This window comes from Physeter macrocephalus, chromosome 11 (assembly GCF_002837175.3).
Source record: "Physeter macrocephalus isolate SW-GA chromosome 11, ASM283717v5, whole genome shotgun sequence".
NCBI lineage: Eukaryota > Metazoa > Chordata > Mammalia > Artiodactyla > Physeteridae > Physeter > Physeter macrocephalus.
In genome coordinates this window covers 96,148,890-96,165,084 of record NC_041224.1, presented here as the reverse complement: position 1 = coordinate 96,165,084, position 16,195 = coordinate 96,148,890, and the positions used below count along the sequence as shown (strand labels likewise).

The 16,195-nt window shown below is 47.5% G+C and overlaps 1 protein-coding gene across 9 annotated transcripts in view; it reads left to right on the top strand.

Moving 5' to 3' along the window:
• CAPN3 (calpain 3) overlaps positions 1–16,195 on the top strand; it is a 49,636-nt gene that overhangs the window by 21,191 nt on the left and 12,250 nt on the right. For all 9 annotated transcript variants that reach the window (XM_007104859.3, XM_007104858.4, XM_028495437.1 and 6 more), the window contains exons 2-10: positions 4,137–4,206; positions 5,696–5,814; positions 7,326–7,459; positions 8,206–8,374; positions 9,206–9,352; positions 11,177–11,260; positions 12,159–12,244; positions 14,388–14,465; positions 15,251–15,411. In XM_007104859.3, coding sequence (XP_007104921.1) covers positions 4,137–4,206; positions 5,696–5,814; positions 7,326–7,459; positions 8,206–8,374; positions 9,206–9,352; positions 11,177–11,260; positions 12,159–12,244; positions 14,388–14,465; positions 15,251–15,411 — 1,048 coding nt within the window. The remainder of the gene's footprint in view (positions 1–4,136; positions 4,207–5,695; positions 5,815–7,325; positions 7,460–8,205; positions 8,375–9,205; positions 9,353–11,176; positions 11,261–12,158; positions 12,245–14,387; positions 14,466–15,250; positions 15,412–16,195) is intronic.

Genomic DNA, 16,195 nt, shown 5'->3' with positions numbered 1-16,195 from the left:
TTTAAGTGTTCCAAATAAACACTTAAGTGTTCCAGATAAGCCCAGTTTGTGGCTGAGGCAGCTTCTGTTCCAGATAAACAGATCTTGGCTATAACTCTCTGGTTTCACTTGTGTCCATATCTCAGGGTGGTAGGTTGCCCTGCAACCTCAGTTCTCTGATGGATCCAAACAAAGTCACTGGTTTTCAGGTGTTTGGCTTTTTCTTGTGGTAAGGATGGGAGGGATGACTTCCAAGCTTTTTACATGTTGGAGCTGAAACCAGAAGTCCCCTACATATATCTATATTAGCCCGCCCTTTTAAATGTATGCTTTTGTTTATCTTATAATGCACATTATATGTCAGGATAATACACACACATAATTTAAAACTAATAAGAATATGTACAGTTGCATGTTCAGAATATTTTAATGATGGAGGTATACAATAAAAAAAAATGTTTGCAAACCACAGCACTCAAAAACTGAGGAAATGGTCATCTGTTGCTAATTGCTGGGAATCCATCACTGACAGATCCAGTCTCCATGCTAAATTATAGCCAAACAAGTGACCGGAAGTCTTAGGTCCCCAAGTTAAAGTGACAGAGCCAGGACAATTTACCCTTTGTTCATATTAACCAACAAAAACAGGGCTCAGACACTCCAGGAAAGTAGGTGGTGGGAAGGGGTATCTAGGTAAATCTAGCTGTTCTATGAATTAACCCTCAACAAGTTTGGTAGCTGACCCTCAGCAAACAGATATCTCTAATGAGGACAAACAACTGAGGGTCTCTAGGCTGGGGGTTTCCTGGAGGGCAGGCAGGGACGATTTCCTATTTTTATTATATCCTTAAATCCCCCAGCCCTGTGCATACATGGAAGCTCAATTAATGTTTGGTGAATTTAGCTGAGGTAGTATTGAAGGTAAATATAGTATATTGGGGAATCTCTACTACTGCAAAAAATGTAACTCCATTCAAATACCTGGACCTCTAAGCAGATGGAAGAAAAAGCAGTGCAGTTGCTACTGCCTTTCCAAGTAGTCAGCCCTGTAATTGGTGGCAGGTGAGGAGATGAGGTGTGCTTCTGTACCTATAGACCCAAGGAGAGAAATCTATCCTTGTGACAGCTAAAAAATGTAGCTATAATTCTAGTATTTGAGTTACTCTATAATATATTCCTTATAACAGGGCAGGACATTCAGTAGTCAAGTGTCTCAGCTGGCAAGTAACAGAGGCCCAACACAAACTAACTTAAACCGAAATAAAGCTCTATAACTTGAATGTTCAAAAGTGATGATCAGGTTTAGACACACTGAATCCAGGCCTCAAACAATGTCATCAAGACACAATCCCTAATATCATCTATTTGTCTATCTACCTGTCTATCTATTTATCACCTCCGACCTCTCCACCCACTCCCCCATCTGCTTTCTCTGAGTTATCATTATTCTCAAGTGGGCTAACTTCACAAAGGGGCAAAAATGGCCACCAGCAGCTTCAGGCTGACACTCTACCAGCTCGGTAACTCCCAGAGGAGAATGTATTTCTTTCTCAATAGTTACAACGAAAGTCTTGGCCCATATCTCATTGGCCCAGATTTGGTCATGTGCCCATCCCTGAACCAGTCACTCTCACTCTAATTGCCCTTAATAGCCATCTGGATCTGGGTGAAGAGGGAAGCCCACCAGAACAACATGGGCTGACAGTGGTGTTGCTCCCCAGTTGAAAATTGAGGTGTAATGCCAGGAGAAAGTGGAATGTATTTTAAGGAGGCAAAACACTGGGGAGACAAAAATAACATATGTTGACTATACCTTAATTGGTTTCTTTGTTTTTTAAGAGGAAAGAGTCTTATTTAGAATAATGAGAGTTTTATATTTTATTAGTGGGAAATGGTTTTTAAAGACCACATTCTGGATGTTGATGTTTTCTTTACTGCTAGATTTTTACTGCTTCTAGTCTTTTTGTTTCTTTTGTTTTAGTGCAGAGAGATAGCAAATTTTTTCTAGAGAGACAAAAATAAATCATGAGTTATATATCCAATTCAACTTTAACATTGCAGGGTTGTTACTTAAGTTATTCAGTTTTATAATTTTACATATTTTCTTTTACACTAAAAATATCCTGGTTCCTAATGACATTAATGTACATTCTTATTTACCTTATCCTACATGTCAAAGTTTTGAAGTAATAACAATGTTATTTTTCTTTATTATGGTTCACATTTCTTTATGGTTTTGGTTTTTGACATTAGGCTATATCCCCAAAGGAATAAACAACCAAAATTTTATATTTTAAGTCACTTGAAAGAATTCATTTTATGTGTGTGGCCATGCCATCAATTTGATAAGCACTTTGGTTCCTTTGCTTCAATTTGCTCTCAGCTATTTTTTTTTTTTTTTTTTTGTGGTACATGGGCCTCTCACTGTTGTGGCCTCTCCCATTGTGGAGCACAGGCTCCGGACGCGCAGGTTCAGCGGCCATGGCTCACGGGCCCAGCCGCTCTGCGGCATGTGGGATCCTCCCGGACCGGGGCACGAACCCGTGTCCCCTGCATCGGCAGGCGGATTCTCAACCACTGCGCCACCAGGGAAGCCCTGCTCTCAGCTTTTAAAGATTGCTTTTTAAAATTGTCTTTAATTTTGGCTTTTAATTCTATAAAATTTACATGATTCCTAAGTCAAAACTATTTTCAAACAGTTATTTTCACAGTTTTACTTCCATCCCTATATTCACCCCCTTAATCCTTCCCTCTCCTACAGGTAACCTTTTTAAAAATTATTGTTTTTGGTTTATCCTTCCATTGATTAAGAACTTGAGGCGGGATGTGTGTGTGGTGTGGTCTAAGCACGACCGACTTTCCATCTAGTAGGAGAGAGAGATTCCTGAGTGCAGGGAGCTTCAACTCATATGAGTATACCAGCTTGTTGTGATGGGGGAGACAGAAGGAGAGGGCTGTGTCACTGGGATAAGCTTCTCGAAGGTGTGAAGAACGGTGTTAAAACAAAAACACAGAATCTACAATTATTTCAAAAGTTAAAAAACAAAGCATGGGGACTTCCCTGGTGGCGCAGTGGTTAAGAATCCGCCTACCAATGCAGCGGACATGGGTTCGAGCCCTGGTCCGGGAAGATCCCACATGCCGCACAGCAACTAAGCCCATGTGCCACAACTACTGAAGCCCGCGCGCCCTAGAGCCCACGCACCACGACTACTGAGCCTATGCACGGCAACCACTGAAGCCTGCGCGCCTAGAGCCCATGCTCTGCAACAAGAGAAGCCACTACAATGAGAAGCCCACGCACCGCAGTGAAGAGTAGCCGCCGCTTGTTGCAACTAGAGAAAGCCGGCGCACAGCAACGAAGACCCAACGCAGCCAAAAAATAAAAAAATAATAAAAAATTTTAAATAAATTTTAAAAAACCAAAAAAAAAAGCATGACACATCCAAACAAAAACAAGAGCACCCTCTGTTGGTCTCTGTTGGAATACACATAATTGGTAGTGCCTAGATTTGAAAACTGCTCCGGCCAGGGGTGTCCTATTGGGTTACCATGAATAAAGAACGCACCCGCCAAAAAAAAAAAAAAAAAAAAAAGAACACACCCGCCAACAGATGGGGAGGCCTTTGAGGCCCACACCAAATTTACCCTCGGCTCTCCCCAGCTCTCAAGTCCTGTGGCCCTTGGGACATATGCTGATACTAAATATCTATGTTACCATGTCTTGGGGGAAAAGATCTTTACTTTCCCTCCTGTACCTCTTTTCCCTGGCATAGAAAAAAAAAAAAAAGCAAGAGCCATGTTTTTTATTGTCCCTCCAAAGCTGTTGACAGTAATGACACTGCCCTTACTCTCAAGGTGCATCTTTACTCAGACAGTATATCAGTGTGAGGGAGCAGTGTGGAACAATGGGAAAAGAAGCCATGTATCTGGCTTCTCTCACTTACTAGCTGTGTGTCCTTGGGCAGGTTTCTTAACCTCTCTGAGCCTTGGTGTCCTCATCTGAAAAACAAGAATGATAGTATCCAATTCATGGGCTGTTTTTGGAGGTTTAAATGAGTGGTGTGTGTAAAACTCTTGATATGTGATGCCAGTACTACGTATGGACCTCAGTAAATAGCTACTGCTACTATTATTATTTCCTTTTTGTTTCACAGGAAATTTGTGAGAATCCCCGATTTATCATTGGCGGAGCGAACAGAACTGACATCTGTCAAGGAGATCTAGGTAGGAAAGTCCCTTGGGTCATATCTAGCCAAACAATCAAGGGGTGATTAAAAGGTGTGATCCCTTCACAGTAAGTAAAGGGACAATAATCTGGTTTTGCTTTTAATGAATTTGGGGGAGGAGGTTTGGATAACATTACCTTATACTCATTTATCAACGTGCTGGTAATTGCTGCATTTAATTTCTGTCCTTCCCACCTTTCTCACTAGTTGCCTTGTGTCACAGGAGGTGTGCCTCATTCCACAGCCTCCTCTCCAGAGTCTCCAGGACACTCACACACCCCACTCAGCGAGACAAAAACCCTGCTTTTAGCTGTACCCACCTTCCTTAGAAGGCAGCTCTGAAACTGTCCATGTACCATGCATGTCCCTTGGGCACATGGAATCTATATGCTCACAAAATGTGCTTTTTAAACTCGAACTCTTGTTGAAATTGTCCCAGAATAGCTTCATATTAAAGGAGTCTTTCAACAAAGACGACATTTGCCATGTGGATGAGTGTCCAATTTTCTGCCTGGTTGGTTAGCTTGTCTGCTTCACCAGTCTTTCCTCGTCTCAGCCTCTTGTTCGGGAAGTATTATCTTTGGTGTGGACTGTGGGAAAGCTCTGTGAAATAAAGTTGGAGAGACATCGGCAAACACAGTTTAAAATTTGTGGGAAAAGGGCACTCAAGACCAAATGAATTTGGCTAACCTGGCCCCAGAGGAGAGGCTGAAGAGGTTTTGGATATCTGAGTTCCTACACTCGAGGGAAGACTGCCTGCAGAGCCCTGGGCAAGCTAATAATCTGGGCCTGTTTCAGAGGAGAGGCTGGCTGCCTAGGGAGGCCTGGGGGGGGCCAATGGTGGGAGGAGGGCTGTGGCAGCTCTCAGCCTCCCCTCTGCAGTCTCAAAGATGCTGTCATATCCCACAGAGCACAACGAAGGCCTTGTATATAGTCTGTGCTGTTAGTGATCCAGGCCTGCCCCTTGGGCATTCACACATGCATACACACACATACACAGGGCAAAGTGCCGCCTCCAACTACTAGCCAGCTTTCCTTACAATACAAATGGGCTGCACTGATGGCTCTCAGATGCTCAGCCTCTGCCAAGGTCTGAAGGGGAAATGGACTCACACTGCAAAGTTACGGGGCAGGCAGATTTCCTGTGGGTGTTAGAAAGAATGACCCAATTATGACCCCTACTGTCCCATCTCCTTTGAGGTCCAAATGGAGGTCTGAGCTTATGTTGCAGACAGAGGAATTGCCTACAGCTTTCAGGAAAGCCAGTCACAAGGGAGTAAGTTACCCTGTTGATCACATGGTCCAGAGATTGCTGTCACACTCCTTCCCTGGGTTGACACCTCTGTAAGGTCAGATCTGGAAGTGGGACAGTGAATACCAAGTGAACGCCCTTCTCCAGAGAAGTAGAGCAACCGATGGGGATGGAGTCTCCGTCTTCCCTGGAGGTGTGGGCCCTCCCGTGACCTGTGCCGCGTGTTTGCCTGCAGGGGACTGCTGGTTTCTCGCAGCCATCGCTTGCCTGACCCTGAACAAGCGACTGCTTTTCCGGGTCATACCCCATGATCAGAATTTCACCGAAAACTACGCGGGGATCTTTCACTTCCAGGTGAGGTCAAGGAGTGTAGTTAAGAGGGCCAGCTGCTGTCTACTCACCACTGGTCTCCCTGCCTTCACTTCCTAGTGGCTCCAGGAAAGGTTCCCACCCACCCTCCCAGCCATGGATGTGGGCAGTGATCCCCTTCAGGCCTCAAGCCTGTGAGGAAGCAGTTGTTTATCTCTTCCTACCCTCAAACCCCTACACCTTCCGCTAGGCCCCAGAAAGGTTGGAGGATATCCTGTTTGCTGACCTGTGGGTTTATTTTTGCCTCTCCAGCTGGCTGGCTTCTATGTTATTACCGGCAGCCCTTCTCAAGTAAATCCCTAAGATACTAGCACTGGGAATCCAGAGGGCCCTTTAGGTTGTAAAGGAAATCCCATCCACGGCTGCAGCTCTTTTTTACTTGTGTCCCTTAAACACAGGTCTATACCAAGACTATCACGCACCCTTTCCAGCCTCTGGAAGAAAAGTCTGGTTAATCTGGGAACCAGGCTTCTGCTTTGGCCCAGCAATGAGTCTTTTGGTTCCAGAATCAATTCAGTCATTGGAAACTTTCTGGATCCAAATTGTCCTGGCAAAGAGCCAAACCCCTGCTGGCCCAGAACTGAAAAGAGCTTCGTATGTGGGCATCTAGCAGATATTGGGGTTCTGAGGCATCAATCTGTCTCCAGCCCTTAAGCCTCCAAATGTCCTGGGCTGACCCAGATCATCAGTTGATCTTCTATCCCAGGACTGAAGACTTCAGAAAGGGTCTTCTCTGCAGGTTCAGGATCAGTGTCCTGCTGCCGTCCCAGCTCAGGCAAGGCAGCTGGGCCCTGAATTTTGTTTCTTCAAAATCAAGCTACTCACCTCCCTCAAATAGTTAAAAGGTCTGATATCTAAAGGATCATAAACACGAAGACCAGACAGATTTTTGCCCTCTTGTCCATAAGGGAGAAAATGTCATTAGAAGGAAATTAAACTACATTTGGCTTTCTTGGGTCAAAACTGATTTTTTCAAAAAAGAACATTATCCAGAATTGAGAATATTGGACAGTGTTCCTGCTTTAGCCAGAGTATATTCTGGGTCACTATCCTTTTCCACGTCAATCCTTCTTCTTCAGCAGCAATTTCTACCTTATTTGTCATCAAGAAATACATAAATCATACATCACCTTCACCTAGACCAGTGGTTCTCAACCCTGACTGCATATCAGGATCAGCTGAGATACCTAAAAATACTGATACCTAGGCCACACACCAGACTTACAGAGCAGGAAAAGGAAAATCTCAAGCCCTCAGGTATGTAGGGAGCGCCTACCATCCCTCATACCGAGCTGGACTGGGTAGAAGAGAGAGTGGTTTGTAAACCACTTCTTGCCCTCAAGGAGCTCCTAGTCCAGTTAGAGACAGTCACACGCTCCAAACCCAGAATAATATGAACGAGCAGCAAGGTGCTTGGTATTAAGGAATGTGGGGTAGGGACACATTTCCCAATGGTAATCTGAGGATGTGACTCTGTGCTTGACGCTTCTGTGCAGTTCTGGCGCTATGGAGACTGGGTGGACGTGGTTATTGATGACTGCCTGCCAACTTACAACAATGAACTGGTTTTCACCAAATCCAACCACCACAATGAGTTCTGGAGCGCTCTGCTGGAGAAGGCTTATGCTAAGTAAGCAGCACTTTAGACTGAGAGGCAGGGCTAGAGGCGAGGAGGTGGACTGCAAAATCCAGCGTGTGTGTGTGTGTGTGTGTGTGTGTGTGTGTGTGAGCGTGTGTGTGTGTGTGTGTGTGTGTGTGTGTGTGTGTGGGTGTGTGTGTGTGTGTGTGTGTGTGTGTGTGTGTGTGTGTGTAGATCTGGTCCAGGCAGCAGTGATTCTAAGTAAAACCACTAAGAGTAGAAATAAGACGTGTGTAGGAAATCTTTAGCTTTAGCTTCCCGTAGTGAGCTCTTTAATCCTGCCTTCTTGGTGGCATTGCGAATCCTAGATGAGAGCATTATATCTCTGGAGCTCAGATTCCAGAGTCTGGCTTGGCTCCACCTCATGAGCTTGCAATATATTAATAAAGCCATGTTATCTCTAAACTTAGAAGCCCCACCCCAGCTACTAATGGCTTTAACAGAGCCCTACCTCAGGTTCAGGGTATAGTGGAAAGCATCAGGAAGTGGGAATAGTGGGTTCCATCCCAGTGTTTCTCCTCTCTGTGGCCTTAGCTGGTCACTTAGCCTCTAGAGCTCAGTTTCTCCATTGTGAAGAAAGGGAATCATAGTACCTATTCCAACAGCTTACAGGTTTGTTGGTGAACTGGATGAGACAACATCACAGGACCCTAGAGTAAAGTTCTGGTGGTAGGGGTACCTGGGTCATGTTTCCTAGAACCCGGTGACCCCAGATTGGTCTTCATCCTCTCTCTAAGGCTCCATGGTTCATATGAAGCCCTGAAAGGTGGGAACACTACAGAGGCCATGGAGGACTTCACAGGAGGAGTAACAGAGTTTTTTGAAATCAAGGATGCTCCCAGAGACATGTACAAGATCATGAAGAAAGCCATCGAGAGGGGCTCCCTCATGGGTTGCTCCATTGATGTAAGTCTAGGGTGTGGGATGCAGGCAGCAAGCTGCCAGCTATCGGGAAGCCTTACCCAGTGACTAGCAGCATAGTGCTTTCCTCCGGGATAGGGTGAATCTACTGTTTTAGGAAGGTGGAACTGGTTCTCAACTTGGAAAATTGGGAATTTCTCAAGGGAGAAGAGTTCGTGGAGATTTTCAATAAAGATATTCAGCAAGGACATTCTAAGCCCTGGAATTTAGGTGGAAATAGGTCCAGAGGCCTATGTCAGTGTAGGCCTCTGTGGCCAGTGTTTCTCAGTCCCAGCATGCCACTATTAAGCTGGCCACACACTTGGCTTACGGACCTGAGCCCACCAGTTCCCTAAGAAAGCCTCCCAGTCATTGAGCTTTGATTGTATCTCTCACTTGGGATACGGGCTTTGTGTTGTAATCTGGGAGAAACTCAGCCTGTGCAACAAAGTGGTGTGAACTGAGACCAGAGCCAAGAGTAAGGGAATGGCAGACTGGCCAGGAGAGACACCTTTCCTGGGGGCTGCTCAATGTATAATAGTCTTGGCGATTTCCATTGCTGAGGAAGAGCCCCAAGCTAAATTCCTGTTCCTTCCTCTCCTGGTACACCCAAGTAGATGGGGAAGCTTGGGAAGATGAGCCAGCGTAAAGCACCCATGGATGAACATTTTCTTTCTGCATCACTGTTCTCCATCTTTTCTGCATTCATGCTCTACTTATCTCTCCTCTTTTCCTTTGTCTGTCCCCTCCCTTCTTTCTGTCTCCTTCCCTTTCTATCACCCTCCTTTGTTTGCTTTCTCTCCCGCCCCTTCCCCTGCCCTCCCCGTCGGGCCTCAGGATGGCACAAACATGACCTATGGAACCTCTCCTTCTGGTCTGAACATGAGGGACTTGATTGAGCGGATGGTGAGGAATATGAATAACTCGCTTCTCAGGGATTCAGACCTCATCCCTGAGGGATGCTCAGATGACAGACCGACCCGGGTGTGTACTCCTCTGATTGTCAGGGCTGACCATCCCTCCCACCTGCATGACCTGGCCCTGTTGTGTGTGGTGTCAGACCTTCCTCAGCAGCCAGCACCTCACACACAGGCTCCTCCTGAGGCCTTCCAAGGGTCTGGGTTGGAATAACTTGCCCTCTCCAAGGCTCCTGAGGAAGGTGTGGGAGGCAGCTTTTGGAGGGAATCTCTGTGGGAGGTCCTTCAAACTCCATGGTCCAGGCAGTTTCTCTGATAACAAATTAACAGGCAGAAATACAAGAGAGACTTCATTCATTTTAAAGTACTTCTCTCCTTCTAATTTGTTCATTTATGTATTCAACACATATGTATTGAGCTCCTACTAGGCACTAGGCACTCTTCTAGCAAACAAAGAAAATTCTCTCCCCTTTGTTTAGGATTCTAGTGAACAAGCAGTCTCCCCCCAACACCCCCGCCCCAGAGTTTATATTCTAGTACTTTTAGAAGTAATACGTGCCATGGAGTAAAGCAGGAGAAAAATTAAGCTATATTTTCCCCATCTAAGGATAATAACATTTGGTATACGTCCTTCTAGTATTTTTCTATGCATACTATTAATCTAAATTTTTATTTTAAAATAGCTGTCATACTGTATGTACCTCTTTGCAGCATGCTTTTTTTCAGTTAGCTTTATATTCCTAATGTGCCAATGAGAATTATATTCTTAATGTGTCTCCCCTAACATTTTTTTTAGCGGCTGTACAATATTCCACCATGCAAATAAGTTATAATTTATCTACCCAACACCTTATTATTGGGAATTTAGGTTTTCTTTTTCTGTTCTTGGCTATTATGTTTAAATGTTACGATGAACAGCCTATAAGATACATCTTTGTGTCTGTCCATGATGATTTCCTTAGGACAGATGGCCAGCAGTGGAATAGCTAGGTATGCATAAGTAATGCCACAAGAGTCATTTCAAGTGGCTCCCTCCCTCCCTCCCCTCCCCCCACCGCCTAGAACTGAGAGATGCACGCATCTCCTGCCCCCCTCCCTTTCTATTCAGCATGGTCTGGGTCCTATAAAGACTGGAATCTGGAAGAGGCTGAGATGCAAAAAGCCCTGGCCCTCCACACACCCCTCACCTTGAAAAGGCCTCCAGGCTGCTCCTCTTAAAGCTGTTATGCTATCAGGCAAAGTGAAGCCACAGAGATCCGTCTAGGGCTCACTGGGCTTTGCTGATCCTACCCCTCTGCCGAGGATCTCCTGTGGCTGCAAATCTCAAATGGAAGAGCTACCCCTGCTCCCTGAGGCACGGTCATGTCTCAGCAGGACTCTCCTCTGGCCTTGTCAGAATTCTCTCCCTGGGCACTTATGATTGCTTGAGCATGTTCTGGAGGGGTGTGGAGGAGGTGAGAGGATGTAAAGATAAAGGGTTAGACCTACATGTTTCGTCTAACCCCCTTTTCCCAATCCCTTTCCCTTCCAGGAATAGTCAACCCTGGGTGGGCTCAGGGGAAGGGGAGCCCAATCCAGGGCAGCCTCCATCTGCCCCCACTTCCTCCTCTGCAGGACCCCAAGGGATCCAGAAAGGAGGGCCAGGCATGCTCTCACCCACCTCGTGCCCCAGCTCCATGTCGCTCTCCGACGGTCTGGGGAAACCACTTGTCTGGGCTGCATCTTCTTGGCTCTCTGAAAGGGCTAGTGAGGGCCTTCTCATGGCTGGGAGGCACACTTCCAGGGCATGGAGGAGTCCTCGTCCTGTCCTTGCAGAACCCAGGACATGAACCAGTGTGAACTTTGTCTCAGGCAGCAACCCCTGACAGGTTGTCTGGTTTTCACTCCACAGACGATTGTTCCAGTTCAGTATGAGACAAGAATGGCCTGCGGGCTGGTCAAAGGCCACGCCTACTCAGTCACTGGGCTGGACGAGGTGAGCCTGGCGGGGGCTCGGCGGGACGGGACTTGAGGGGCTACTTGGGTGAACCTCCCGAAGTCAGGACTTGGCTTTCTGTGTCCCTTCACATCTGTAGAATTTGCCTCCAATCAGGCACTCAGGCTGAGCGCCTGGGGATGGAGGAGACCACTGGGACTGGTAGGTGGATCTTGCCACAAGATGGTGCTCAGTTTATGTTTGTTTTTAGTGCTAAAGATAGCAATTGCCCCAACATTTCCAAAGAACAAATAGAAAGCACTTTGGTTTTATGAAGTTGATATCATAGGCTCTTGTGTTCCTTGTTTTTTATGGTCAGTTCCAAGGTTTTGCTCCCCCTGGGATGTCTGGCCTTCACCGGGTCACATCAGAGACAGGAACCTTGTCAGGCCCCTTGTGCACAGTTGGGCGAGTTGTGCCCTGTTCACAGAGATGGGCAGAGAGGGGCAGTCGTCTGCAGCAGCCCATGCAGCAGACAGAAGGAAGGGCCCCTTTTTCTGATTGATCCATCTGGAAGGGACATTTTCTATAGTTTCTCAGCCAGCAGGGGCATTTTATCTAATTCACACAGAGGCACCTTGTGCTAGCAGAGCCCTACATTATATTCCCTGCCCCCTCTCCCAAAGCTCTGAATGGCCAGATGTTCGCTGGAAAATCACTTCTTAGAAGATGGCAAGGTGGTGGCCAAGACTGACTCCTGCAGACTCAGCCCTAAGGTTCTGACCCATCACCCTGCCATTCCACAGGGGACTTGTGGTTAGTGTCCTTGACCGGGGCCAGGCAGGACAGCCCCCCGTACAGCATTCTCTCCCCACTCCCACCCCAGCCCTCAGGGCAAGACAGAAGACCCCCTTTCAGAAAGGGCCCAAAGGGAGAAAGCTTTTTCTCTTTGCTCAAGGCCCTGTACAAGGGTGAGAAAGTGAAGCTGGTGCGGCTGCGGAACCCCTGGGGCCAGGTGGAGTGGAATGGCTCCTGGAGTGACAGGTGGGTGCGGGGACCCCACGAATAGGGGACAACAAGGCCTGGGGCAAGGCAGGGCTGGGTACCGAGCCACAAGAGTACTACAAATGCTTGGTCTAAAATCACCCTTAAAACCAAGGATCCGCAGAGGAGAAGAGGGGACGTGGGCTTCAGGGAAGGGCTGGGAGCAGAGCCACGGGAACCTGGGATCCAGAGAGCTTGCTGATGGCCACTGTCTGGAAAGGAAAGATGTCTAGAAAGCCTGGGCTAGGTCCAGGCAGGAGGGGAGTCTTGATGCAGGGGTCTGGACTGGACAGGTGACTTCCCTTCTCGGAATCTCTGTTGCCTTATCTGTAAAATGGGAACAACGTTAGCACCTACCCGGTGGGCTGTTATGAGGAGAAAACGCGGTGCTTGTGTCAGGAGAGCACCTAACCAGTGCTAAGATTTCCTCTCCCTCACTGTCTCCATAAAGAGATGCACAGGCCCTTTGCAAGAACTTTACTGCTTATCACTGAGAGCAAGTGACTGGGGGCAGCAAAAATAACACACCTGGGGAAGCTGTTATGAAGGCTCCAGAATGTTCACAAAGCCTTTATTGTCCCACCCCAATCACTGGCTCCTGACTCCACCTCTCTGGTTGGAGAGTAGGCCCTGGAGCTCCTTTATTCCCAAGGCGGGAGAGCAGGACTCAGCAGCTGGGAAGGACCACACCCAGGCTGTGTGTGTCCTTCAGCCCCTGGCTTACGTCAACATACCTCTCATCTCAGGGCACCGTAATAACTGGTTCATTCGGCCATTCATTCACTTAGCAAGTATTCGCTGAGCACCTACTGAATCCCAAGCACAGGTCTAAGCACTGGGGTCCTTCCGTGAGCAGGCAGCCTCGCTTGGTAGACCGATAAGGTGCTGATCCTGGTCTCCTTACCATTCCCTTCTCTTATCCATGCGACAAATCCCCAGTTCCTCAGTGTGCAGTATGTGCCAGGCCCCATGCTACTGTCTGGGGACTTAGAAATGAACGCAGAGATTCAGGCCCTGCCCTGTAGGCTTTAAGGTCCAGTGGGAAGGACAGAAAAACACTAATCGTTGAGAGAGATGCTATGGTAAGGGTCACAAAGAGGGAGCCCTTCTCCCGGTCTGGGTGGGACAGGAAGGTGGAAAGTTGCCTGGAGGGAGTGGCATTTGAACTGGGCTCTCTGCTCTGGGAAGGCCCTCGGTGCCCCATCAAGTTGTCCACTCCACTGGCCCGAGTCACCCACAGGGACCTTCGCTGTGTCCTCCAGTCTCAGATCTTGGTGTCCGGCCTTAACTCACTTTCTGACAACACCTCCACTGCAGGGATCACTGACTAGTGGGGCCCAGCCTCAGTCACACAAGGAGACCCTCCCCCCAACTCCCCGACACTGTGCCCCTCCTGCTGGTCTCAGGAATCTCTACTTCCCCTCCAGTATTCCCTGGTTCCAAGTACTTCCTCAATCCCTTACCTCTCCAAACTAGTTTAGTTTCATTCTCCTCCACATGCCTGAAACACAAATTTGCTTTAGTTCCTCTTTCTTCGGGAGAAAGAGTGTATAAAACTGCCCAGCCTTTTAAAACACAAAACTGGCATGTTTCGTGGGGTGGCAGGAGGAAGGAGAAGTTTACATGTTTGGTCTTTCTCTCAGTAACCCAGACAGTTACTTATTAGATGACGGGTCTGTTCTAAAAGTTTTGCATTTCTTGCTCATCACAGCCCTGTGAGTAGTTGATATAATCATTCCCCTTTTGCAGTTGAGAAAACAGAAGCTGAGAGGGTTGAAGTGACTTGCCCAAGGTTACAGCTAGTACTGGTATGATTAAATTGAAATCCCAGTTTACCTATTTCCAGAGCCCAACTCCTAACTTTAAAGTGTGAGGAATGGTTAAAGATTCAGCCAGAGAAGAGTCAAGCCCTTATAAACCATTCAAAAAGCGTGGTCTTAATCCTGAGGATGGTGGGAAGCAATTATTGGGTTTTACACTGAGGGTATCAGATCAGATTTGCATTTCGATGGTTCACACTGGCTGCAGTTTGCAGATGACCTATTCTCTGAACTTATTCATATTTCTCTGACACCTCCTGTCCCAACTCACACCAGGCCGTCCCTTTCTTTTTCCTTCCCTAACTCCTCCACTCTCCCTCCAGTTGGAAGGACTGGAGCTTTGTGGAGAAGAACGAGAAGGCCCGTCTGCACCACCAGGTCATGGAGGATGGAGAGTTCTGGTGAGTCCAGGACCCAAGAGGACCCTCCAGGGTAGGGGACGGGGTGGGAGCTGAAATCTCAAGCCTCCATCGCTGGACAGAGGCCATCAGCTTCCAGCCCTTGGGACATCTGGGCCCTGTTCTCCAAATCCAGCCAGAGACCCAGCAAGACTGAGGTTTTGAGAGGAGCCCAAGAGTCATGGTGATGACTGAGCCCAGGACCGGGCCAGCACGCTGTGGCTCCCACCTCTCTGTGCCCCTCCACCACTCACACTGCTCCAGCCACTTGCTCCCTTCCGGCCTCCGCAAAGCTGTTTCCTGAGCTGAGGAAGCTCTACTTACTCTGCTCAGTCAATGCCCCCCTCCCCCTCACTCAGATAATTTCTACTCAGCCTTCAAGTCTCAGATTAAAAGGAACTTTCTTCAGGATCCCCTTGTTTTCCTCAGGATTGGGATTAATTTATCTGTGATACTCATCACCTTTAAAATTGCTTGCTTAATCATCTGTCCTTCCCCAACCATCTCTCTTTCCCCTGGCCCAGTGCCTGAGCCCGGTGGAGGGGCACACAGTAACACTTTGGAGAACTGAATTGCTGCCAAGCTCTCCCATCAAGAACACATGAGTTTGAGTCGTTATTGCAAGGGATACATCAGAACTGACAGTACTGACCCTAAAAAGGAAGGACAGGGTCCTCTCTAGGATCATGAACAAGTGGCTCTGGACTATCTCATTGTACTGTGTTAGCCCTGGAGTCTTACCTTTCCCAGCCTCCCATATGGGTCTCTCTCTTCTTCCAACCTCTCAGGATGTCCTATGATGATTTCATCTACCATTTCACAAAGCTGGAGATCTGCAACCTCACAGCTGATGCCCTGGAGTCCGACAAGCTTCAGACTTGGACAGTGTCCGTGAACGAGGGCCGCTGGGTGAGGGGCTGCTCTGCTGGAGGCTGCCGCAACTTCCCAGGTGGGAGATGCTCTGGATGGGGGGAGGATCCAAGCAGAACAAGTTCCAGGTAGAAGAATATTAACTAGCATTTGCTGAGTCTCTACAAAGTCCCAGACACACATTATCTTATTAAACTGTCCCCATTTTACTGAGAAGGACACCTCCATGCTGAGGAGTTTGCATTAAGGAGCTGGTAACAACTTTTAAGCAGGTTATTATGTCAGAACAGGATTGTGTTCATAATGCTGAGGATGGGACTGGAGGACTGAGTTAGCAGCTTCTGCAAGAATTCAAGCCAGAGATGAGGAAAGCCTAGGCCAGGTCAGGAGCAGCAGAGATTGGGGGGATGGGGCAGGTTGAGGGGAGGGAATACTGGGTGATGTGGAGAAGGAAGAACAACTTCAAGATTCCCACTCTGGGAGCCTGAGTAGATGGTGCCAGGGATGTAACATGAAACACACAAGAGAAAAACAATCGGTGATATTTTTGTTTGTTTTTTATGATGGAGTCGGTTTTGGGGAGGGGAGGGGAAGGAGGGGAGTTTACTTTGGGACATGGGAAGTCTGAGGCACCTGTAAATATCCAGGTGAAGATGTGTGACAGAGAACTGGATGCACAGATAAGAATGGTACTTGACTCTACGATAGGGACTCAATATAGATTTGTGGAAGGAAGGAAGAAAGGATGGAAAGAAGAGAGGAAGGAAAGGAGGGAAGGAGGGAAGAAGGGATGAAGGGAGGGAGCAAGAAAAAAGAAAGATCAAAGGGACAAAGGGAGGGAGTCAAAAGAGACATTGAGGCTG